Consider the following 26,831-nt stretch of genomic DNA (forward strand, 5'->3'; position numbering starts at 1 on the left):
AGTCCCTCGCGACCACTCTAAGACCAGGATTTCTTTAACTTACCTACAAGCAGCGAGCTCAAGTTCTGAGTATCACAGTACAGAGGCTCGGGCAACATCGCATCCAACTGGTCTCTGACGGTAGGTCTCACGTCACACCACACGATATGAGTCCCTCGCGACCACTCTAAGACCAGGATTTCTTTAACTTACCTACAAGCAGCGAGCTCAAGTTCTGAGTATCACAGTACAGAGGCTCGGGCAACATCGCATCCAACTGGTCTCTGACGGTAGGTCTCACGTCACACCACACGATATGAGTCCCTCGCGACCACTCTAAGACCAGGATTTCTTTAACTTACCTACAAGCAGCGAGCTCAAGTTCTGAGTATCACAGTACAGAGGCTCGGGCAACATCGCATCCAACTGGTCTCTGACGGTAGGTCTCACGTCACACCACACGATATGAGTCCCTCGCGACCACTCTAAGACCAGGATTTCTTTAACTTACCTACAAGCAGCGAGCTCAAGTTCTGAGTATCACAGTACAGAGGCTCGGGCAACATCGCATCCAACTGGTCTCTGACGGTAGGTCTCACGTCACACCACACGATATGAGTCCCTCGCGACCACTCTAAGACCAGGATTTCTTTAACTTACCTACAAGCAGCGAGCTCAAGTTCTGAGTATCACAGTACAGAGGCTCGGGCAACATCGCATCCAACTGGTCTCTGACGGTAGGTCTCACGTCACACCACACGATGAGGCCCCCCCGCGACCATTCTGAGACGAGCATTTTTAAGCTCTAGAAAAAAATATAAAATCATGATTTTAATATAATTTAGACCCAGTAAAATGTAGAGCTGTGTTCTAAGTTAAAAGCACAGTTATTATGATGTTTTGAAAATTCATGATTTATCTCAATCATTACTTCAAATATTTTTTTATTATTTATTATGGTGCAGCAAGAATTAAATATGTTACACGTCATTAATTTCAAATAAATGAATGAAAATTTTCATATAAATGGTGGTAAACTTAAATAGTTAGGTTCAGAAAATTGCAAATTAAGGAAAAAATAAACCCCTTTACTTCCCCGGTTTATATCGCAAGAGGACTGCTTGCTTCAGTTCTATTGCATGATAATTAAATCTATTTATTTTAACGAAAAGTGTAAGTAAAGGAACATAAGTAAAACAGCGTTTGGTGGTCGAACAGTTAAAAACCAACCGAGACTTATGCCGGAAGTATGATGATGAGTTAGGATTTTGTACGTAGTTGCTAAAATAGGTCCCAAATTTTAAAACAGACGTAGTCCGTCTAAGCTTATATATATTTACCAACGATGTGCAAAACGATGTAAAATTGTTGCTGCGCTACTGCGTTAAAACAAAAATGTTTTGTATAAATTAATTTTAATAAAGTACATAAGCTCATCTGTTTACGGAATAACAAACTATTATGGAGTTTAATGTACACGCTGAAAGATTTATCTGTTCAACAGTGTTGAATGAACACTTCTACACGGGCCTACGCTTCCATGCAAAAAAAAACACTAAAGTTTTGGTTGTGCTTTGATAAAATATTCAGTCGCCATTTTAATATAATAACGTATTTTATATATGTGTACGCTGCTGTCCCGGCAGACGTTGTTTTGCCATTTATATCATGTTTAATTAATTTCTAGTTAAAAAAATGTTAAAGGCTGACAACCCTTATCACAAAGGGGTATAAAAAAGATGTTGGCCGATTCTCATATCTACTCAATATGCTCAAAAAATTTCATGAGAATCGGTCAAGCCGTTTCGGAGGAGAACGGGAACGAACATTGTACACGAGAATTTTATTGATTGATGCATGTTTATTGCAAAAGATTTGTTTGATTGCGAGAATTTAGTTTCAACTTAACTTAAAATGTATCAAAAACGAAACAACCGCCTGGTTCATTTTCTCCTTACTTTTAGGTAACAAAGATTGCGGACGCCGTCTCATTTCCGTTATTTCCTCCCATCGACCACAAAAATGATTCGACATAAACTTTTTTCGTCAATATTTTGCAAAACAAATTCATATTTTTCTTTATCGAAAAAGTCTCTACTGACTAAGAATAAGTTATGAAACTTATCCTTACACCAGTTCAATAACGACATTTCACAATAAAAATTCAACACACTTTCATTCATCACAATTCCTGTAAGTAGTTAAAACTTGGTCACAATTTACATAACGTCATTCCAATGCTAGTCTAGGTTCAATATTATTGACGTTCTCAGAAGTCGCATTACATACATAAAAATATCACGTCTTTATCCCTTGTGGGGTAGATAATGCCAATATTGTCGAGAGCCACAATCAGAATGGCTTAAAGAGGGAACTCGGAGGACACTAGTTATTATAATTAAAAAAAAAGTTACAGCAACAAATGATCTCCTCGTGTAAATTCACCTTAAACCCAGTATTAAAACTAAGCGTTGCGGTTGACACATCAACGTTGAATGCGATTTGACGTTGCGGCTTTGTGCCGGCTGGATATGCAGCGGTTTACATATTAAATTAACTTAATATCATTGCGATGTGCTTTGTTTTACACTATTACATTTTGGGAAAGTATCTGTTGGTTCAGTTTAACTTTAGTTAACCTTTTTTAACATGATTTATGTTCTTAAATAATATAATCTTGTCACACTGCAATCAATGTTCCTACGTATACTTTTCTGAAATAAAATAAATAGGCGAAGGCTGTTATACAAAATTAAGTAACTAAGTAATGAATAATGAATAATGGCTACTATCTGCTTTTCATCTAACATAGTTAAATATTCAATAAAATATTGTTGCCTAATATTTTTTTAGTCATTGCCGTTTCGTTACACGTTTTAAATTATTAAGTTGACATGAATCTTATCATTTACAATCTTCCTTAATTTGGCTACATAAAACCCATATTTCAAAGAGCAACTATGACATTAAAAGCCAGAACAATCTTCTTGGAACATAAATCACAAACGTACAGCTACACAAAAGTAAAAATGGTACAGACCTGCAAAAAAGTGTAATCCATTCTATACAAGGCGTCGCAATATATCACGAGAACGCTCGCCGATCGTATCCCGCTTTCAGGAACTCTATTTCTATTGCTCGTAATAGCCGCATTATTTAGATTTCCCACGACATCACCGTTGCTCACCGGAATACCGTTAATGTTGTCGCCTGGAACACCTTCTGGAATATTACTGTTGTTGTCTGGAATATAACTGTTGTTTTCTGGAATACCATCTGTGGTTTCTTGACGACTTAAATCGTTATCTGGAATTATCGTCAGTGTTTCTAACGGTACAGATGTCGTTATAATTTTGGTTCGTTTGAGGGCGTTTAGTTTTGATCTAACTCGTTCTGCCCCAGCAAAATGGAGGCCTCCTGCTGGCCTAATTGCGTAGTGGGGGCATTGAGGGTCCTGTGAAATATGTTTACCGATGAACATACATACGTACATAAAATCACGCCTCTTTCCCGGAATCGGAAAGGCGGAGATTATATATTCATGACTTTTTTCAATTAAAAATTTTATCTTTTTATTTTATGAATATATTTGTTTATTCATAAAGCTTAAGCTTTATGGAAGTGTAAATAACTTTTAAAATTAAACGTTATCAAAATTAAATAATTCTTCCTTTAAAAATTTACATATTAAAGTCATATTACATACTGAGTGATATCAGACAACAATAATGATTCGCTCATCACGGTCATTATAATCAAAAACTATTTAGATATTTTGTGGTCATTCAAACTATATACAATCTTTGAGTGCTTACATTAGCATCATACTGGAATTTACCACAAATATACAGTCGTGGTTAGAATTGTGTGTATAATCTCTGCGCCTGGAGATATTCTGAGCGAGGTTTATTCATAGAATTGATAATACTCAAGATACAGTTGGGATCATAGAGTTAGGAATACTTATAACTTAATATTTATAATACTTTGAATTTCTAAAATCACACTAATCAAATTAATTCTATGGAAATTTAGTTTTACTGCTAAATATAAGTGAAAAATTCGTAAGGAAATCTACTCATTTAGGCAACAGAATTTGTAGTTATAATCCTATATGGTAAGGTTTACTTTATCTAGGATCGTGTTCTTGTCCAAAACGGTGAAGACGCAATCGGGACTTACGCCAAAAGATACATCTATCTTTTGGCGTGATTTTATCAATACTGAAGTATATATTTATATATTTTGTTGTTTTTTTTCTGATACTTACGTCTACGAACTGGACATCCAAGGGCGGGCGGGAATGATAATACAGAAGCAGAAGAACATCCACCCCCACGCCACAAATCAGCCCCACTTCAATTCCTAGTCCCAAGCAACACAGAAATGTCCCCACGAGAGGAATTATGTCGAGTCCTGTTGAAAAAGAAAATATGATAAAGTACTAACCAAGTAATCATATTGAAACTGCGCTAGTACTATTTACAAGTTGTAACTAATTGCTCTTAACTGTCGCACTATTTTTTCTCTCTCTTCCTCTCTTTTGATGAAAATCAACACAAGCTGCATAAAAAAACCCTATCTTTTTATTTTTCAGTTTTAAACTGTTAGCTTATTTGATTACACTATGTTGTTACAGAATCGTTTTGACACTTTTTGTTTATATTTGACTCCTCTCATCTTTGAATCCGTGCTCACTAGTATTTGGCACATTAAGTAAAAATATACAGTCCCCTATCGATGAACATAACCCCCTTCAGTTTTTTTTTATAAGCGGAGTCCATGTTTCTCTGCAGGCAACTATACACCAAAAATGATCCGAATGATAACAAGCATTACATCAATTATATTCTGTGTTTTCCCTGCAGATATGAACCTACACACGACACAAACGAGCCACGTCGGCTTACGCTCCAATCCTGCAGGAATAATTTAGATTCCCGTCACTCGTTCATGGAATTGGATTTGCTTGTTATAATCTTTAGTGCGATTAAGAGGATTGTCCAGCGACTGGGTTCAGTGCGTTTATTTGGGACCCGTTCCGATGGAGTGATTTGAAATTAAGCGATTAAGAGAACTTAGGTAAAATATTTGTGGGTCTTATATTCTCATTTCTTTTTAAGTTAATGCTCCAGAACAGCGCCTATAAGTTGTGCTCTCTAAAATTCTATGTGTTATGACTAAAATTATTCATTTTAATTTTATATCAATCATATTTGAAGCCACTACATCTAAAAATATTATGACCCATATTTTTTCTCTAAAAGAGAACAGGGTGCGTGTACCATAGTATTCATGTGCATTACTATAATTATAAAATGTGGTGATAAAAACTGTGGTGACGTAAAAACAAGATCGTCGTGCGCGAGCATGAACCCGAACGAGAAGAGACGAAACAACAAAGAAAAAACAAAACATGCTCTAGAACAGATTATCCCGTCTAGTTTTAATGACTTTCCTTCGCCATATATTACACAGTATACCTTCAAATTGCAGCTAAGAGGATTGTCAGAATTAATGAAAGCACTGGTGAGTAGTAGTTATATGAATTTCATTGCTCAAAGTTTTTCTGGCTACAACGCGAATTTTGAACGCGCCAGCAAAATTTTAGTTAGTGGAAAGTTTCTAACTAATTTAATTCTCGCGAAATAACGACTACGTTTAATACTTCGAGATGGCAATTTTTAATTATAAGACAACTTTTTCTTTTTGATGTCTCGATCTCTTGTCGACGAGGATAGAAAATAAATGGGTTGCTCCCTGCAAGAAAGGACCACTACCCACGCACCAAAATGATCAGTGGATGATGCATATCAAATACCACCTACAAAAAATATTTTTAAAAATTCACTCGTTAGGTTTAGATAGTACAAATTTAACGAATCTCTAGAACTGTACAGTTTCAGCATATAATAATTCTCTACGCCCGAATTGCTGGTGCCATATTATAGTCTGTTATCTTGTTAATGAGTTCTTCAACTAAAAATAATAATACTACTTACTGCTTGTAGCCCACAGCTTCTTCATAATAGCTACATCCACCATATGCAAAACAGCACAAACTATGACAGCAGCCAGCGCTGCACGGGGTATGAAGTAGAAGTATGGGGTCAGAAGGGCCAGGGTCAATAACACTATAACACCTGTAAAAACATTGTAATTTTATAAATATATTAGGCCGTCCTTATACTTGAGTTGATCTTCCCGTAAGACAACATCAAATTCGAATTATTTATTTCCAACATCTCAACATACAACATAAAAAATTTAAAATCAATATAAGTTTATACAGTCGCTTTCAAGACAGCTGGCCCGTGGTGCCCAGTTTACGTGACAGAGAGGATGACCACCATACGGATGGTACCAGGTTCAAAGGATATCCATAGCCATCCAAAGGAATCGGAGTGGAATAATTACATCCATTCATCAAGCTAAGAAGTTGAACGTGACCTTTCAATCTTTTCAAGACTAATGGCTCTGACTACTCCGCAAGGGATATAGACGTGACTATATGTATGTATGTCTAAAGACAGTGTGAAAAGATTTCTTCAGGTTTGGTAACGAGCGATTGGCATGCTTATTGATGAATGTCGTCTGACACCTTACCTAATAGTAAATAACTAGCTAAAAATACACCAAAACCACATTACTTATTCTATATTTCGCATACTAAATTTGTATCCTTATATTGTCAGCATATCAGCCTATTTTTCCAACACCGAAAGGTCGATACTTTTGCTCTTCCGACCCTTTTCCAAAGAATTTATTTTATAGTATACTCTAGGGGAAATAATACTTTAGAAAACATGTTCTGTAACCTACAAGCACAGGAAAAAAGGCGTACTGTTATTCCAGCATGTGAGCAGGAATCCCTGAGGTCTGATGAAATAAAGTGCGCACTGCCAACTTTCAAGTTCTTCCTGTGAGCCCAATTTCTAAACATTTTTTTTTATACAAGCACCTTCAAATTACTTACAACACGATTTACAAACCACATCATCTGATTGATATTAAGATTGTAAAGGGGCGTAAAAGGTGTTTGATTATTATATGCGTATTCACTAGCCAACTTAGATATGCCTCAGGCAAAAGTGTTGCTATATAAATGTGATACAAATACGATTATCTACATATACCTATATAGAAAAGCGAAATCGATCACACCCAAAAATGTCTGTCTATCACACAACTGTGATTCAGTCACAACTTCTTTAATTTAAAAGATTTAAATTTTAAATTTAGCGCGAAACTTCAGCGCGGTAAACTACCGATGCAAACTTTTAGATTTATGGACTAACCAGCCCTCACATGAAATGATTTATGGTATAGTTGTACATTTGTCTTCGCTACCATTTGCTACTGCTAGTCGAAACTAATAACTGAAAGTTGAACCTGGGATTTTATGTGAAATGTTTACAAGGTCTGTGAGAATAAAAATGTAGGTTTAGAATTTAATCGTACTAATAAGACCCATCTTATTTTATACTAGCAGTGCCCGCGACTTCGTCCGCGTGGAAAAGTTATTTTGGGCATTATTGAAACCTTCAAGGATGAATAATTTTCCCCGTTTTTTTACATTTTTTATTATTTCTTCGTTCCTAAAAGTTGCAGCGTGATGAAATATAGCCTAAACCTTCCTCGATAAAATGGTCTATTCAACGCAAAAATATTTTTTTTATTCGAACCAGTAGTTCCTGAGATTAGCGCGTTCAAACAAACAAACAAACTCTTCAGCTTTATAATATAAATATAGAGCAACCGTTACGCAAAAATAATCCTTATAGCATGATTCAGTACCTATTTACGCGCGATGACTTGTTAGCGTATTTCATTTCATGTACTTATAAGTTTGGTGTTTCTATGCCGATTTCGATGATTCTTTTTTTATTGAATATTATATTAATTTTTAAGAATTACGAATGAGTGTGAGTGTTATTGGTATTATAAACGAATATCAGAAATCTCCGAACTGTTAAGCTATTAGGAATAACCTACACGTGTTATTGTGAGACAACCATAAAAGATAGACTTATGCTGTCTTGGGATATTTTTTTTAATAATTTTATGTTTAATATTTCCGTTATACATGGTTTTGCTGTAGGTTTAACCATTAAGGCTGCACACGCGACGGAAGCTTAAAAAATCAAGTAACTTCTCCCGTTTTCCTTTCACTGCTCTGCTCCTACTGATTGTAGCGTAATGAAAAGTATACAATAACTTGCTCAGGAGTATGAAGAATAACCATGTACCATGTTTCGTTAAAATCCGTCAAGTAATTTTTGTATCTATAAAGAACATACAGACAGACAGACAGACAAAAATGTATAGATGTGAAACATCTTGTAATATTTCAAAGACGGTCAAAAACAGAATGGTAGGTAACTAATATGCAAAGGAATTGTCAAACGATAAAGAACACAGATAATATATTAATACGAGTACCTGCTAACGCATTCAATCAAGTAAATAATGACAGTCAATCTACTGAAATTGAAAAAAAAAATAAAATATTAACCTAATTTACTTAATTGAATTTATTCACTTAATCATGAGCATTGAACTAACTTCATTAGAGTCTGTTTGTACTTTCAAAATGCTCGAATGCGATATCAGTTACGTACTTTGAATTTACGACAAGAATTCACAATCAGCGAGATCCGTGAAAGTAATGCAAATCTGACAATTCCGAGAAGCGTAACTCGATCAGGACATAAAATGGAACATAAACTTTAGCCAGTTACAACAAAGTTTGGTCAAATTAGAGTTGAACTCGGGATCGCCTTTGAGTCAGCTGCTAAAATTGCTTTAATAATTACTGGAGTCATCATCAAAAGCGAAACACCCTTTTACATTGATAAAGTGGCCTGTCCTGCGGACTTAATAACGATGGATTCTAACAAATTATTGCGAAGTAATCACACAACTCTTGGTGGAGTAAACATCGCAATCTCGGAAAAACAATAATCATTTCGTGCAATTTGTCTCGCAATCTTAACTGAGACTTTAATTAAAATTATGCAACGTACCTCTTCAATGAGAAAGTAACCGAGATCTTCGATAAAATATTGCGCAGAAAGACTTATTCCTTTAATAAACTGTGATAAAATATCACTATCGCTTATTCTTCCGCAGTGCAAGGTGCAGGGAAGAATATCATGGATATCCCCGGGGCAAGTTTTCATTCGTATGCATTATTACAATGTGAATGTGCTTGCTAGATGCTCCAAGCCTCCTTACAAATCAACCTCTCACAAAATACGAGTTAAATATGCTCAAACACAACTCTCACGTGGTTTCCAGACTGATTTTAAAACTGATATATACGTAAGTACTACGCTGATAATAGACTAGATTTATGCCTTTGAAATACTTTTCAACAAGAATAATTGGTCAATTTGTTTAATTTAATCTATTTAAAAAGTGACTGAGGTAAATATACACCGGTAGACACATAAAAATTTTGATCAGGGGTAACGTCATAAACATTCAAATTTTTAGTCGGGGCCAAAAATTAAAGTATTATCCACCTCAATGATATATATACATTATATAGATACATACATGTTTACACAAATCACACCTTTTTCCCGAAGGAGTAGGCAAACTACATCTTTCCACTTGCCACGATCCATACCAATTTCACTACACGAGAATTAATCCCTGACTATGACTAAGTAAAAATGATTTTTAGATCTAGTGCACATTAACATTCCAAAAACTGTAATTATAGATTAGGGCCATTGGTTTCTGTATTAAACTAAATCAAAATCACTTGAAGAAAAACCTTTAAAGCTCATTGATAGCATTATTTTGTTAAACCGTCCCTCATTTCGCAGTGCAAGATTCAGAAAAGAATATTATGGATCTCCCCAGAGCAGAATTTCATTCGTATGCATTATTACATTGAGGACGTGCGCGCTGGATGCTCCCTTGCTTCCTTTCAAAATAACCATTCACAAGGAATGATTGTGAACGCGAATGTGGTTTGCGGAACTCCGATTTTAAACTTACTTCGAATATTTTTCATCGTTCAATAGTTTTTATTCAGTTTTATTGCCGACGTTAGATACTATGATAATTATATTCTTAAGCTCAGTAGAGAATTGGTAAGCTTACAAAGATTGCATTGATTTGAAGAAGCTTACAATGTTATTATAGATATCTAGTCTTTAAGCATAGTTTCTCACGGTTAAATATTTGGATCAAATTATTCGCAAGTCCTTCTCAGAATCTCATGAAGATCACAAACATACTTTCATAATACTTATACATGAGTCCGGCAGCGGGCGTGCGGGCCTTCGGGAAACGATCGAAAGAATTTCGAAAAATCCTCTATTAACCCCTAGACTACATAAGCTGTAGTCATACAAGTTACATGCCAAATTTCATATCATTAAGCCAAACAGCTGAACGTGGCCTATCAGTCTTTTCAAGTCTGTTGGCTCTGACTACCTTGCAAGGGATATAGACGTTAGACGTCATTATATGTATGTATATATATATATATATATATGTTCAAATCTCTAAACCTCGCTAGGTCAATCGTTATTTGGGATGTGCGTTATTATGTTTTCTTTTATAATATTATGATAGATACTATATCGAAGTCTGCGTTCAGATGCAGGGTTAAATTGATACAATTGAAAATTATGGTATGGATTGTATAAAGGTATTAGCACATACTGGTATAAAGGCCGGCAGCGGGCGTGCGCACCCCTGACGCGTCGCTGACCGCGCTCCGAGTGAACGAGCCGTTGACAGGAAATGACCGGAAGAACGAACTGGCCACGTTGCACACCCCTAGTGCTATGATCTCTTGTGTGGCATCCAAAGTTAGACCTCGGGCTGAAAAAAGGTAACAGATATTAAAAAAGGGGAAGTTTTAGCTGTTACAATAATTGGAATGTTTATTTTGATTGTCAATTTCATAATTAATATTATTTGAGTGTACTCTATCTACCGTGTAACTACTACATAGTTTAAATTAGTAAGTTGATCTCATTAAATTGTTCACTAGTTGACTGTTAGAAATCCCTTAACATAATGTTAGTATAACATACGGGCAAACGCCACCGTTAAATTTTTGGATACCGAAGCGAAATCTTTGGATTGTCTTCACTTAAACGTAGAAACATGTGTCAGTTGCATTGTTCTAGTAATACTATAAACGCGAAATTAACGCCTTACAAAGGATATTTAGGAGGTAATGTATGTAGGGCTGAGCCTCTGTTTGATTTCAAATTCATAAAGCAACACTATCAATAACTGCTTTAGGCAGGTACTGTGAATATTCTCAATCCCCAGAACAGCTTATATCTAATATTTATCACAGGAAATACCTAGATAATCCTACAACTAAAAGCTTTTGGTTTATATTGGGGCTCATATTATTGAGGATTACATAAATTGTGTTGATATAACATTACGTTCAGTTATTTATATGCACAATAGATCTATACTCCCTTCCTACAAATATTACCGATGTTGGTGAAATATGGCACAAAATGGACTTCTAGATCTGATAGATTAGTTCTGATTATTCCCACGGGAATGTAGCCCAAGGTAAAGTGGATTTTATAATAGAGTTTCGTGACTATTTTTGGCAAAGGTCTGCTAATTATAGTTAGTTTAGTCAACTTTGATGCGCAGTATAAATTCAAGATAACTATGTGACAACTGACAACTTTAACAGTTCCATTTGCAATGTCAAGAAAGACATAAAAGTCAAATGTTCACATTAATTTTTATAATAATATATTATTTTTTTCTTGGAAATAAATCGTTCACTACTTTGATGCTATGTACAATAATTATAGGAGAGCGGAATAAAGCGATTAATTAGTTTCAGAAGTTGCTCATTATTTGAATTTTTTTTCATTGTTCTCAATTTATATGCTGATTACGTTAGGGATAAAATAAAGTAAAGTATTTAACAATTATTAAACTAATTAACTTTTTACAGGTATGTGCATACACAATTGACTTTTAAAATACCTAAAAGAAATCTTCATTACCAAGATAATAAAAAAGGCAATATTATAGGAAAATACATAATTCTAGATTACGACGTAGCGTGGTTGATGTGATAGGAAACGGAATGACATCGTAAAATGCACATGCACCAAGATGTCATTACGCGTTTATAGGGTTGTCAGGCGTCCGGCTAAAGACGTACCTACATAGTTTTAATTTCTTGTCCAGCCGAAATTTACGATATCCTCTGTCCGGTTTTTGGACTTTCGGTTTTCTATATATGGACGACTAATAAATGTTGACTCAGAAGCACAAATTGTTTACACTACAAACCTACTCAGTATTAGGCAACTCATTCCATCAAGGAAGTTACTAAATATGTTCTACACATCTGAAAAATTATAGTCCCGTTTTAAAAAAACATAAAATTAATCTCGATGCAGGACGACCGGCATCTTTAACCTAATGTTTAGGCTTAACTTCTTTTCAACAATCTTTTCAAGTCACATCACGTTTTTAACCCTATGGGGTGATTATATGTATGTCAAGCAAAACTCGCAAGTTTTCTGGCCATTACGTTTGGCGACCTGGCAACCCTATGAGTATACAACCCTATAACCGTCCGCAACTAATACAATTTTCAGTCTCCTAAAATACTAAATGCATGAAATTTCACATATTAGTGACATATATTGCATTGGCAAAATAGACTAAAAAGCTTATGCCAGACAATGCATTAAAATCTTTTATTTCCCGCAATTTCGTATAGCTTATAGTCGGGATTTTTATGTGTTCGTAAAACCATAATAACATGAAACTAATTCTATTTATTATTTCTCAAATTAAATGTTAACTTCAATCAAATATTTTAGTTTTCGTTTTATATGATTTATTTAATAATAGACATTGAAATTTGATTTGATCGCAACTGCAAAATTTTAGATTGTGTTTTTTTTTATTGAAATGGTTCAACGAGCATCCAAAACAAACAAAAAATACAATAAAAAAATGTTACCAAAAGCCTTTGCGATTGCCACGTTGGAAATTATGCCCACTATGGGGACCACCACCAAGCCTGTGCCAAGGTGAGCGAGCATATCCCCAGAGGTATATGTCGTATTTCCGATCACACTCGAGAATGGAGGTGGTGCCGGTTTTGGTAACCCTGGAGTTATATTCCCTGTAATTTGAAAATTATTGCATTAACATTCGCTTGCCAAACATGAATAGGACCTTAGCTTAACTGACAATACAAGGCGATATTTATCTCATTGGTATACACAGTACACATTCTTATTCTTTTTTTATTCCTGTGTCACAACACTGATCTCGTCTTTATTTCTCACAAGACTCAAAGGCCACGTTAACTGGGTGGCGGAATGATAGAATTCATATTTAAGGGTAAGCATAGTCTAAATTCAGAGTTAGCCTTACCTGTTAATATAAAAGGCTCATCTTTGTCCTGATGGATGAAGAAAGCTAACAGAGAGGCTACGACAACCACCACAGCATTTCTGGCCACACCAGCAAACCAGAAGGACTTCTGTAGTATGATGCTTCGACGATTTTTTTCGTCTTGAGATTCTTTCAAACGAATGTCTTTCAATGCCTGGAAATTGTTTATAATTAATAATAAAACTAATTATGTAATGTAAGTAATGTTGTATTTTTTTTAAATATACTAGGTCAAAATTTAAAACAAATATATAAATTATGAATAAAAAGTAATACGCTCTTTTTCAAGTTGAATGAACAGATACCACGAATTTTTGCATGAAAATGAAAAGCCTACTTAGTTCGTTAAAAAAAGCACCTAATTTTTAATTAATTAAGTTGACAAAATGTGATTATTACAATTTCTAAACAATAATATTTATATTATTTTGATAATTAATCTACTTAATTAAAATAAAATTCCTAAACTACAAACTTAATAAAATACAATTTAAGTTTGGACCCCTTGGATCCATCACACCGGCAGCCCCGCGCTGTATTGCAATAGCAATACGCTGTGCGAGAAAGCTGCACGCGCGAGGGTCACCCGTAGCCTCTCTCAGCCGTTTGCCGAGCGCCTTGTAAAACCCACGTGCGCCCCTGCCCCACAAAATAACCTAATTTTCGCTAATCTCACTCGTCCCGTATTTTGTATGACAATATCCCAGATTTAAATCCGACAAATCCCTAGATATCTTCTCATCTGTATACCAATCTCATAAATCCATTATATTCGTGCTCATTTCTTCCCCATAATAACGCCCTCGAGAACCTAAATTGCTGTAATAGCAAGCTAAATTCTATAAAAGGATAGCATTTTCCCCTTGTTAACCAAGAAAAAGACCAAACGCTGAAATAATAGGCGTGTAATTGAATAACAACCTTCTGTTTGGGGTCCGTTTTCCGGCTTATTCCCACATACGTGAGACACCTAATTATATTACACCATAATGCAGGATAAACAAGGAAAATTACATTTTGTACAAAAATATACTAAGAAGAACTTCTTTTGCTTTTAATTAAATATCCTCACATAAACCTAGAAAAGTATGATAGCAGTTTGATAGAGAGAACTGTTACAGATCAGTTAATACATTATAAAGCCCACATATTTTGAAGTAACCGTAGTTTATAATGTGCGATTCAATAATAGACTTGACAGGTTACTGTAACAGATACCTAATGAATATACAAATAAGCCCATGATTTTTGAAATATCCAAATCCATAGCTTACATATATCTAATTGTCAAGTGATTAGGTACTGAATCACTCGGGACGACCGCCCTGTGCAAATCACATACAGCTACCCTTTTGCCTTTGTCTTAGTCAACGTTAGCCCGGCCGCCGGCAGTACCAATTATTTCGGCACGTCACTGTCCCAGCCAGGGAAATTGGCCGATTGCACAATTAGTAGCAGCTAGTCATCGAACACGGCTTCGGATTTGACTGTGTTAACCACGGCCAAATTAGCAAATGAGGCTTTCAATCAAAATTGGTGTAGACCCTCGTTTTAAGTCATTAATGTGAAACACGCAACTTCCACGTCATGCTACTTTGACAATAGAATTTTTAAGCAACTTTTATAATAGATTTGTTTTAATGAGCTATTTTGTTAATAGATTTGTAATAATGACTATACAAGATACTAAGACTACAAGAGCGTCCATGCTGCAATACATGTAACATGTTTTACAAATAAATAATCTTGAATCTTGCTGATCTTGAAGCGAAGAAAATACAAAGTGTGTACCAGCTGCATCTCTTCCCATGCAGATTTAACAAGTCAATCAAAGGAATGGATTATAAACTTGGAATCCTTTTTTAGGCGATTACACTTCAATCTACATATAAGAACACTCTCTCTATCTTCCTTATATTTGCGTGTTCCATGTTGCACTCTCCGCTGCTATGTTTAGGGTTTGGGGTCCGCTTGTAGGGAAAAAATATACGAAAAGATACTTTGTATAATAATAAGTAAACGTTGATCCGATTTCTCCAATAAATAACGATAAGTATTTAATAGTCTAATTAAAGACAATGTTTATAGAGTAAACTAGTTTCGATAAGTTGTTTAATTATAACTCGTTAATATGTTTATTTAAAGTCTAAATAGAACCACGTTCTTTATTATCAACTTGAGGACAACCAATTTGCTAAACAAAACACTTGAACAGAAGCGAGTAGCAAATGCTATCAAACTTGAGTTTACTTAGGGGCGGAAACTTGTTGCAACCGTTGACCGCAGTCGCAGCAACGTACAAGTTGTACAAACATTTCTACAAATGTCGCCGGAAATTATAAACATCTTCTCAGCCGCTGTTCCACAGAAAAAACACCCAGCTTGTCGTTATGTCTTCCCTTTCTGACGATGTTATATATTTAATGGAACTTTTAAATCAAATTCACAGTCCAAGAAATGGTTTGCCTTCTATCTGATTGAACTAGCCGTGCAACGCAACTTAAACGGGGACTTATAAAACTCTTCATTGGTTCTTAGAAAAATATTTTAACAAGAAGTTCATACAATGATTAAACAAGTTACTTATGTTTATGTCAATGAACAAATCCAACAGTCACAATCTAAGCTGATTCAAGTAAGTATATTTTATAGATAAAATTAAATAAATATAACATTATGAAACAAACTTGAAGAATTTTAGTTACTTTACATCTATTTTGTAACTTTTATTTCGATTTATATTTTACCGTTAATTACACACAATGAGCATTTAAATAGATTTGTATTGTATGTATGTATACACTTGAATCTGTGTAATTTGCAATACAACTATTAAATATACTTTTTCTGAATTAATGTGTTTACCTGTTTAGTTATTGCTTTGAAGAATGGATTGTGCCGTGCAACACAATGCATTTTAAATTGCATAGAACAGAACTATTTACTATTGTAACAGCTTTTACTATTGTATGTGCCCTGACAAGTAGTGTGCATTGATACTAAATCAAAAACGTACCGTCTATTTTATTATGCTAACAATAAAACAATTTTTTCACTTTGACGTTAACTGAACATACGTAAATTGAACTCGGCAACTTATCTTTGTAGATTTAGTTGACTCCCAGCTCGCATGCATACACGCAGTTTTTGATTTACTTCAAGGTAATCTTGTGTACAGAAATATAAAAATATACCATAATAAAAGCAGCGTTTAATTTGAGAAGATATTAGGATATTAGAGTACAGAGGTCTAGTTTGGTGATCAACACCCACTTACTGGTTCAACGACCTTACCAAAGAAAATCATATTGTCTTCAAATCAGTAAAGGTGGAAATCTAGGGCGAAAGTACCAGTAATGTACAAGAAGGAAGGTACAGTGAAATAATGTTAGGTTCTCACCTTCTCTCTCCTACTTGATTTTTCCCGCTTGCACTCTCCACTGTAATGCTTCGGGACATGATTCGCCTAAAATAAAGATAAACAGGTGGAAAACTCACCTTCATTCCCATCAATACAATGCAACACGCCAAACTCAGTAAGGTGTCAGGAAACCTCGTCTCCTCTATATGTTGGTATACACCACGCCATGTGGCAATAAATGTTTCAGCACTGAACCTAAGTCCAAGCAGACCCTTGATCTGCGAAGACGCTATAGTAACCGCTGCGGCAGACGTGAAACCTGATACCACTGGCAATGAAACGAATTCAACTAAGAAGCCTGAAAAGTAAAATAAAAATATTACTATAGTAGATTTTCAGCTGAAACACAATCGTTTGTAAAAAATTAAAGAAAATTCTCGTACACTTGATCCAATAAGGCTTTAATATTTGTTTAAAAAACAGATGCGTAGATAGAGAAGAATGTAAAATCTAACAAATATAATACATTATATAAAAGTGGATTACTGTTTTAAATCAATATTCTTAAAAAAAATATTTTTTTTATTTTCCATAAAAATTTATAGTCTAATTCCGAAATAAAATAAGTGAAAATCGGTCAAGCCGAATACCATATCTTTCGCATTTATTAAAACAATATTAGCCAATAAGAAAATAACTACCTACCTAATTGTGCGACTCCAGCGATGAGCTGAACTATACCAGATACGAAACATAGTAAAATAGCGAAATCAGAATTGGTCCCATTGGTGTATGTGAACGTGAGTAGCGATAGCAGCGCAGTGGGCCCTATGTTAATCTGGGGGCATGTTCCCATCATGGCGTATACGAAACCGCCCAGGAGAGAGGCGTAGAGGCCATACTGAAAATAAATATATAAATTAGGTAACAAACATAGAAATCGGATTCTTCTGAACTTCTTTCGAAACTTCTGTAATAATGTTACTATCGATATGATAAGTGTGATAGTGCGTATATTTATTTTGTATTTTTTATCATAAGGTTAAGAATAATAAAGTATTAAAAAGCAATCAGAATCAGCAGATATATATGTACTCCTCATAGACCATACTTATTATTTATGTATTTTTAAGTACAGGAAGTTCACTAGTTGAATAGTATGTAAAAACGCGAACACGTTAATGACTCACTTTAACTGACAATGGCAGGAAGATAAATTTGTCTCAGATAATGCTGACATATCTACCTATATGAATATTTAACGCTTTTTAATATATAAGTAAACTAGTATACGCCTGCGGCTAATAAATACTGTAATTTCCTTTCCTATGCAATTTCTAGTTCTCTCTTATTGCACCCCTAGACTTTCTATATATGAAACCTTCATGTCAAATTTCAAATTTCTAAACCCAGTGGTTTGGACTATGGTTTGACATGTCAGTCAATCAGTCAGTGTCCTCTTTTATATATGAAAAGAGAGGAATGGTCAAGCATTAAGATTTATTTCTACAACCTCTTGCCATTAGAGTCTTTTCATCATTTGTTGTATGTGCTATATGGAATTAACAAGGTAACATAACGTTATCAATGTTATCATACTACATTTTCAGTCACGCTCTATAATCAAATACCCATTCCGTAGGGCCCTAATCCCATGGGGAATTGTAAAATAATAGCCTTTAATAACTGTTGGATAATGATTCTTTCTAATAGTTAGCAAATTATTGAAATTGGCGCACTAGTTTTGGTAAACCATCACAAAACAATTAGTGTGTCTACTCACTAATTATGTTATTAGAATAGACATATTCTGTTAAATAAAATAACAGAACAGTCAGTAATTTTCAATGCAAAATTTGTTAAATCATACAATTATATAGACTCACTAAAGTGAGCGAATGTATTCTTCTAACTGCACTTAAGGACACTTACATATATATAGAATAAGAGGTATACTCGTATCTAATAGGATCCTCATAAGTAATGCCTGATAGTGTGGGAAATTCTACAAATTTGAAGGACACTAAACCCGATGAACTGGAAATAGGCTAAACAAAATAATACAATAAAACGGATGTCATAGAATAGTGACCTCAATAACCCAAATAGTAAAGGACAGTGAGAATCATTGTATCGGCCGATACAATTCGGTGTTACAATCATCGTTATTATTGCAATGGTGCATTGTCCTACCAAACTCGATTCGTTGTTTGGATAGTAAAATATTACAGCAATTGATTTTAAACAGAACATAATATGGTACTTAGTAGCTTGATTGTTTACACTTCTAAATATTTTTTGTGTAACTTGGTCAGGTTTACCCTGCAAAATCTAACCTCTGACTACTATAGGATCTTGGTCACAGGCAATCCCAGAATTTCCTTTCTACAGGGGAGATGAAAGGTCTATATTTTCAAAACACTGCTTAAAAGGCCAAGCGCAAGGCCATTTTCTATCTAGACACATATTAAGTCTTCGATGAAAATACATGTCTAAACATTTATTCATTTGCAAGATGTTTGCAAGCCTTTATTCTGAACCAGATCTGTGTTCGACGACTATTTCACGTAGTCGTTGGAGAGAAATCAAGGCCGTTTGTTTATTCAAGGTCAGTCTGCGTTGATTGGAAATCAGGTTTAACAGGGACAGTACGAGAATGGTTATAATACTGCTATTGTTTTATAAGGAAATCAAGTGTTCCTTTTGTTTCATTAAAAAAAACAGCAGTACTATATAGTGAAATATATATGTGTATATATTTGTACTCGCGTCCTTGATAAAGGCTCTAACGATATCCTTGAAATTTTAATAGATCGATTTTTTTTACCCCTGCGTTAGGTTCCACGCAAAGGTTATAAGTTGATCTAGGGTCCCATGAGGAGATTCCGCTGCCTGGCGAAACGGCCCTGGGTTGAAGGCGCGCTTGTGCCAGGCGCGCCCTCCCCTAGCGGGTAGAATTGAAGGCCGACGGGTCACCCCGCTGGCCGCTCCGTGGAGAGCGGCCGAGCCGAGGCCGCCGTGGAAGCGGCCGCCGCGTCAGGAATATGAGCGAGGGCAGCTCACACTCCTGGCAATGAAGCGGTAGGCGATGGCACCGTGTGGTTTTAGTGGGTTCAAGCCCCACATAACCCGTCCGGCTTCCCGTAGCCGGCCGGGTAGACGAAGGTCTTTCCACACGTAAAAAAAAAAAAAAAAAAAAAAAAAAAAAAAAAAAAAAAAAAAAGGGTCCCATGAGGAAAATTAGTTTTTCCCAGATTTTTACCCAACTAAGGCGATCGCTAGGGATCGATCATTTCAGCGCAGCGACCGATTCACTGATGGAATGGTCAGAGCGATCGGTTTTTAAAATCGGAGTGGCCGAGTTCGATTGTGGTGTTTTGGTGTTTTTATACATTTTTATGGTTTTTGTGACGTCCACCGATTTAGGTATGTTTAAATTTTTTTGGTTTCTCAGTTTTTGTTTTTTTTTTGTTTTACTACTTTTGAATAAGATACCTAGCTTTTGAATAACTGTAAAACCAATGGCACCATGCTTACTTAATCTTATTTTATATATATTATGATTATATATATTCTAGCTGATATTTTGCTTATATTATAATGGCCAACAAAATTAAAATTGTCTTTTAAACTATCGATAACCATTACAACATTAATGAAAAATCACAATTCATAAAATTGTTTTACCATCAGAGACTGGAATAATATAGCTATTATTTTAACCGCGTGGTCGGAACATTGTTTCCAAATATTTGTGTTACTATAACCAACATTTTCAGCGGAATGAAATGGATGAATTTTAGCTGTTTATAATTCTGACAGTGGCATTTCGCAAATTATTTGAAGATCAATTTGTTGTACGCAATTTGGCATTCCGTAATGCGTTGTGCTGTTTGTTACATCTATATGAACGTTAACGTTTGTGGCACTCGGGAACGATATAAATACTTTTAATTATTATCTATATATACCACTTAAATAAATATTTCTTGTTATAACAATTGATGGTGGTGAAAATAACTCAAACATTACCTAAGTTCAAAGAGTATTTATATTTTATACTACCAGATAAAAGTGTATACGAAAATTCTCGCTTTTCCATTTAATAGTCTGATCATTTGCATTGGATTATATGAGAAATAAATACATAATAGTGCCATTTGTATAGATTTAAGGAAATAAATACCTGTGGTTCAAAACCGGCAAGCGATGCATAAGCAATCGATTGCGGTATCAGGGTTAGCGCGACAGTAATGCCGGCTATGAGATCTCCAAACCCTGCAGACGCGTCGTAACTTCGGGACCACCGCAGTATAGGGAACAATTTCCCGGCTAGAATCCTTGGGTCCAGCGGTAACTTCATCCTGAAAATTAAAAGTCGTTATTGCAATGTTTTGTATAATAAAAACCTAAATTACAGCTAAATATGCCAAAATTTATAATAATACAGCCATATGTAAGATAAAAAATTAAGTCATAATATTTCTTTTCATTATCTGTATTGTTTCTTTTTGTTGTATTTTTATCTATAGTCTATAGTAATATTATAAAGCTCAACAGTGTGTTTGTTTAAACGCGCTAATCTCAGGAACTCCTGGTTCGAATTGAAAAATTATTTTTGTGTTGAATAGACCATTTATCGAGGAAGGCTTTAGGCTACATAACATCACGCTGCAACTATAAGGAGCGAAGAAATAATTGAAAATGTGAAAAAAACGGGGAATATTATTCATCCTTGAGGGCTTCAATGATGCCCAAAATAACTATTCCACGCGGACGAAGTCGCTAGAACGAACAGCTAGTTGGGCAATAAAGAGTTTTTATACAAATAACAATAATTTTTACATAAATGTAAATTGAATAAGCGAAGTAACAAAAAAATGGTGATATAGGTAAATGTGGTTCATGGCAAACAAGTTAAGATCCTGCGAATTCACATACTTAATATGGTAGTCGTTATGACACAAAATATGTTATTGGTTTAACTAATCATTTGCAACTTCTTGCGGTATTGTGACTTTGTTACTTTTTTATTCATAGTTCGTTTTATTTAAAAAAAATATTTTCTGTAAAAGCAATGGAGAAAATGACACTCACATCAGCAATCAGCAAGTTGTACTGAAACTGAATTTTTATCACCTGGTTTGTAATTAAACAGGTTTATTTGTTTCGCTAATTAACAGTGAGGTAAGCTTAGGGCAATATCTGAGCAAGGAGGTAGATAAGTGCTAGGTAATCTTTGAAAAACATTACGAATGAAGTTATAATGTCAAAAGCAGAAGATGAAACATTATTATAATGTATAACGATAACCTTCAATACTCGCTAATAAAGAAGTCACTAGTTTGAACTTGAAAATAAGATTTTAAACTTGAAAAGAATTATTAAACATGTCTCAATGACTTCAAAAGTTACGTTCGAACATTTGATGGGCTAAAACTATAGAAATAAGTCACGGTCATTAAATATTATTATTTCTAGTATATTAATAATCACATTGCTTTGACTTCCTTATGGAAGTCTAGACGTGCTTTTTCGGTTTTTTTTACAAAAAAATGTAGCCAATTTGCGATTCCGATGATATAATTAAAATATTGGACAAAGAAATGATGTCATTGGCTTTTGTATAATTTTTAACGAATACATTAGCAGGCTCTAATACAAAGACGTCTAAGAGAAGGGCTTGAATTTTCGAAGATTACAATTTACTACTTAACTGGTTCCCGCAACTTGGCCTGCAATAACCTATAGGTATTTCAAATGTCTTCAAAATCGGTACAAAGATAACATGTACAGTTAACGTTAACGTTACAGAGAGACAGACTGGATTTATAATCTTACGAGTACGTATAAGGTAAATCATATTAATCGAAATCAATATTGGGGAGCTTATATCGCAAAACGTATCCATATTAATATTTGTTTTGGTAAAGTATTGACTATTCTTATATTAAAAAAGTGCTTAATATTATTCTATTTTATCATTTGCTACACTACTATGAAAAAATAATTAACGACCCTCTCCATCTCTCGCCGTAGCGAACGTTCGATTGTACTCCCAGATTATTAACTTTAAAGCTAGATTTTTGTAACAATTTCTTACTTCATTAATTTGTTTGCTAACCTATGCTTTAAGTGAGGGAAAACCTGTTTTCCCCGTACATCCAATTTGGGTAAGATTGCCCTGCAAAGGTTGCAGAGGTAGTCGGTTTACCCACTACAGAATTGTGGTTAGAGGCGTACCCCGTACTAACAGGATTTGAAAGGGGTTAGGACGCAACCTGGTCTCACGCCAGGTTGAAGACTGTCGTCTACCGGAAACTACAGGTCTATTTATAAGTGTCATAAAACAACAATTTTTCTTCATGTTACAGTCATTACAATAGATGATATGGACGTGGGCATGATAAAGATTACAACAGTTTACCTTACGAAATTCACCTTACAATCACACGATTAGTACTTACTTGATAATTTTTTTATAAATTAATCCACCGTTAGTAAGCCTTCTTACGAGCTAAGACTAACATTAAAATAGAAAAGTTCGTATTATTTATACGATAACTAAATTTATGTTGACGTAGAGTGTTTGTGGCATTAGGAAGAGTGAGCTCATGTTAATGCTTGCTTTACTAGCACCTATCTATTTACTTTACTCACGTATAACGGTTTAGTCATGTTACCGTAATAAATAGTGGAAGTGTACCTAAAAAATAACTTTTGGAATCATCATCGCTATAGCTACACTATCTTGATGCTTGTTGATTATGTTGTTCATTTTAACTATATAAGTACTTTGTTGAGTGTATTGTGCACAGTGTTGAGCAAAATGTGTACGTGTAAGTATATCCTTTTCCATTCATCCTTAGTAATATTATAAAATAATTATATTATATTTTTATTTGTAATTTACGAAATTGAAAAACTACTTGATGATATTTGGCTCCAACCAAATCCCCAGCAGTCAAAGGCTACTTTTTGGAAATTTACACAGCAGCGAAGCCCCGCGTTTTACGCAGTCATCATCATCCACTCTGGAAAATATCTGGAGTCAAGCTATGGCAATAATCCAAAATCAGATAAATGCAATTCGTGAACACGCTCTTGACCTCCATTGCTGTTGTTATGCGGCTTTCCTCACTCTCTGTTTCCTTCCATTTAAACTCATATAAGTTTGTAACTCAGTAAAGAGTGATGATTGAACCATCCGTCCACCGATGCTCTCATGTTAAATAACGACAGTTAATCCATACTTATAAATCTGTAACGCCGTTTGGTACATTCGTAACCATTCTATACAGGGTGACTTTTAATTCAACTGCATAAATTTAACTGTTAAGTGTACTCATCTAAAGGATATTTAAAAACGTTAAAAGAAATATATCGGTTCATATTTCAGAAAGTACGAAAAAAAATAAAAGTATCAAAATCCACGATCCTAAATACGTAATATCACCCCGGTCAACGACACAATTCATTCAGCTGAGCGATCTCGACAACTCTGTACTTTACTTAATCTTGATACTAGAAAAACAATTTATTTTTCAGACATTGCATGTTTAGTTTTAATTTCTTGTTGTCTTTAATAAAGCGTGTGACGTAGTTTTTGAGGGTTTTTTAAATGTGAAAATGATGACGTTTAATTTAAATAAAAATAGGCTCAAACGGCTCAGAGGCATGGGTATAGTCTATGTTTAAAAGGATGCAGTTGTTTTAAATGTCACCCTGTATATCTACACTAAAGTGTACTTATACAAAAGATTTAAAAAAACTTTTGTATACCATGGGGCGACGCCTCTCATTTTTTTCTGTACATTAAAAATTTCAAAACAATATTTCAACCCGTTGTTGTCAATTTCAGCGGATGAGACAAACGTTTTGCTACGCTTATAGTACCTACTATATTACATACTACTTAACATAATGGTGTGGTTTTTTAAACGTTTCTTTCAAAGTAAAATAACACAACCGATGAGTCATCATTCACTGTCATTGACTGAAACTGAGATATGTATATGTCCCTTCCTCTATAAGATAAATCAAAAATGCGTATTAAATAATCAGTTTACTTTTTATCCGTTTATTTTGTCAATACCTTTTCCTAAGGAATTGATAGAAGTATCAAATTGGAAATAACCAATAAGTACTTATTTAGGTCAACGCTCTTTCTATTGTGAGAAAATTTAACCGGTAAATTGTCGCTTACAAGGTTTAAGACCATTCAAATTGCAATAAGTATAGTTTTTATAACCCCCATTTCTATGATTATGACATTTATTTCGAATATTTTCGCAATGACGTTTTGCGATTTCTAAACAGTATAAATACCTATTTACAGCCCCCAGCATATAAGTTAACCCTAGAATTTGACACTTCCTTCAAAATCTCCTGCGCAACCTCCATAGAGTAAATTTTTTGTATAAGATACGTGCAGGGCACTGTCCTTAGTTATGTCTATCATAAATACTACCAAATAATGATAAACATTTCTTATTCATACCTAAACTCTTCTCAATCCCATTTTACCTTATTAACTTTGCTTCCTCTATTTCACACCTAACAGATTTTATTTGTACTCAATCTCATCAATATCGATTCATATGTTACGTGTAGACTTAAAAAGAAACAGGAAAACCGCAATGATTGTCTCAAACATATAATTACTTATGCACCAAATTTTATGAAATCCAGACTACAATGGCACTACAACGTCATTTAGTTTTCCAAAGTTGGAATATGGGTACCTAACTAGCTTTTATCCGCAGCTTTACCCACGCGAATTTATCGCCTCCTAAAAAAAGTGACGAATTTAACGTCACTTACAAATATACAGGTGTTTCGCAAATCCAACGGGAGTTATAGTTTTTACCGAGATAAAAGGTGCCCATCTCTATGTCTCTATGCTCAGGGTTAGATTCAGATACCGCGTGACGTGAAGAGGTAGCAACCGTGAATTTCCTCAGAGGCGGATCGCAACCCAGACTCAAAAGTAAGATGAAGTCCAGAAGGTAGTTTTTGAGTTAATCCGTTTCAAAACAAAAATATATAGTTGCAAAATCAAAAAGTGCCGTGTGGTTCCCGGCACCAATACAAAAAAGAATTGGACCACTCCATCTCTTTCCCATGGATGTCGTAAAAGCCGACTAAGGGGTAGGCTTATAAACTTGGGATTCTTCTTTTAGGCGATGGGCTAGCAACCTGTCACTATTTGAATCTCAATCCTATCTTAAAGCCAAATAGCTGAACGTGGCCTATCAGTCTTTACAAGACTGTAGGCTCTGTCTACCCCGCAAGGGATATAGACGTGATTATATGTATGTATGTAGGTATGTAGTTGCAAAATCCTGTATTCTTTTGTAGGTGGCGTTAAATTCGCACGGGCGCAGCTGCAGGTAAAATCTAGTTAAATGTGAAGTTTGATTTGATTACCTTACATAAATGATCCTCACAATAATGAAGATTTATTTCTTGTGTTCACAATTATCATATAAACATTACATAAGATATATAATGATGTTTAAAATATCAATTCCTAATTACGCTCACATTTAATTTTAATGCACTATGCACTTAGTATCTCAAATACAGCATCGCTTTATCTTGAAATAAAAACCACAATTTGTAGTTATATATTTGAAAATAATAACAATCACATTTTTTCACAATAATAGCTTCGATTTTTGAGATATATATTATGTTTTGTACTCTCCCGCCGTATTTTGACAAGCGCCGCGCATGCTCAATAAACTTTTTTAACCTGTGCATGCGACAGCGGTTTACCGCATACTGCCATGATAACCAGCTGAGCAATCACCTCGCAATTAGTTAATTTTCCTGTCACGCTCCATGTACTACTTTACTTATGAGAAGTGACCGATTAGCATGATTGATTATTAATCAAACAAGCAAAAAAATATCCTTGAATTTTTTATGATCTGGTCTGAGTGTATATTTCAAATCCAAATTACATTTTTGACCGACCGATATCGACCAATTTTTACGATCTAAGTATTTTATGTTTGTTTAAACTATAGTTTTACATGAACTATAAGTTCATATAAAA

General features: G+C 34.7%; 1 protein-coding gene across 3 annotated transcripts; it reads right to left on the minus strand.

Moving 5' to 3' along the window:
• Positions 1-26,564, minus strand: LOC106142547 (sodium-independent sulfate anion transporter). 3 transcript variants are annotated; one of them, XM_060946835.1, is made up of 11 exons: positions 26,315-26,564; positions 20,955-21,132; positions 17,474-17,669; positions 16,906-17,126; positions 13,387-13,561; positions 12,968-13,132; positions 10,663-10,824; positions 5,982-6,122; positions 4,250-4,395; positions 3,020-3,433; positions 1-784 (listed from the first exon to the last, which is right to left on the minus strand). In XM_060946835.1, coding segments are annotated over exons 1-11 (1,971 nt in total). In that variant the 5' UTR covers positions 26,317-26,564; the 3' UTR covers positions 1-613. The 3 variants fall into 3 exon arrangements, with proteins under 3 accessions (XP_060802818.1, XP_013199795.2, XP_060802819.1); XM_013344341.2 differs by lacking the exon at positions 26,315-26,564 and adding an exon at positions 23,236-23,276; XM_060946836.1 differs by having other exon boundaries at positions 2-784; positions 26,198-26,564.
• Positions 26,565-26,831: the final 267 nt, after the last annotated feature.

This window comes from Amyelois transitella, chromosome 12 (assembly GCF_032362555.1).
Source record: "Amyelois transitella isolate CPQ chromosome 12, ilAmyTran1.1, whole genome shotgun sequence".
Classification (NCBI taxonomy): domain Eukaryota; kingdom Metazoa; phylum Arthropoda; class Insecta; order Lepidoptera; family Pyralidae; genus Amyelois; species Amyelois transitella.

Bases quoted from the DNA above. Each gene is read 5' to 3' on its own strand.
- LOC106142547 (XM_060946835.1), bottom strand. The intron at 17,127-17,473 runs GTAGGTAGTTAT...TTTACTTTTCAG, and splicing joins CGCTGGAGTCGCACAATTAG to GCTTCTTAGTTGAATTCGTT. The intron at 4,396-5,981 runs GTAAGTAGTATT...CTTTTTCAACAG, and splicing joins GAAGCTGTGGGCTACAAGCA to GACTCGACATAATTCCTCTC.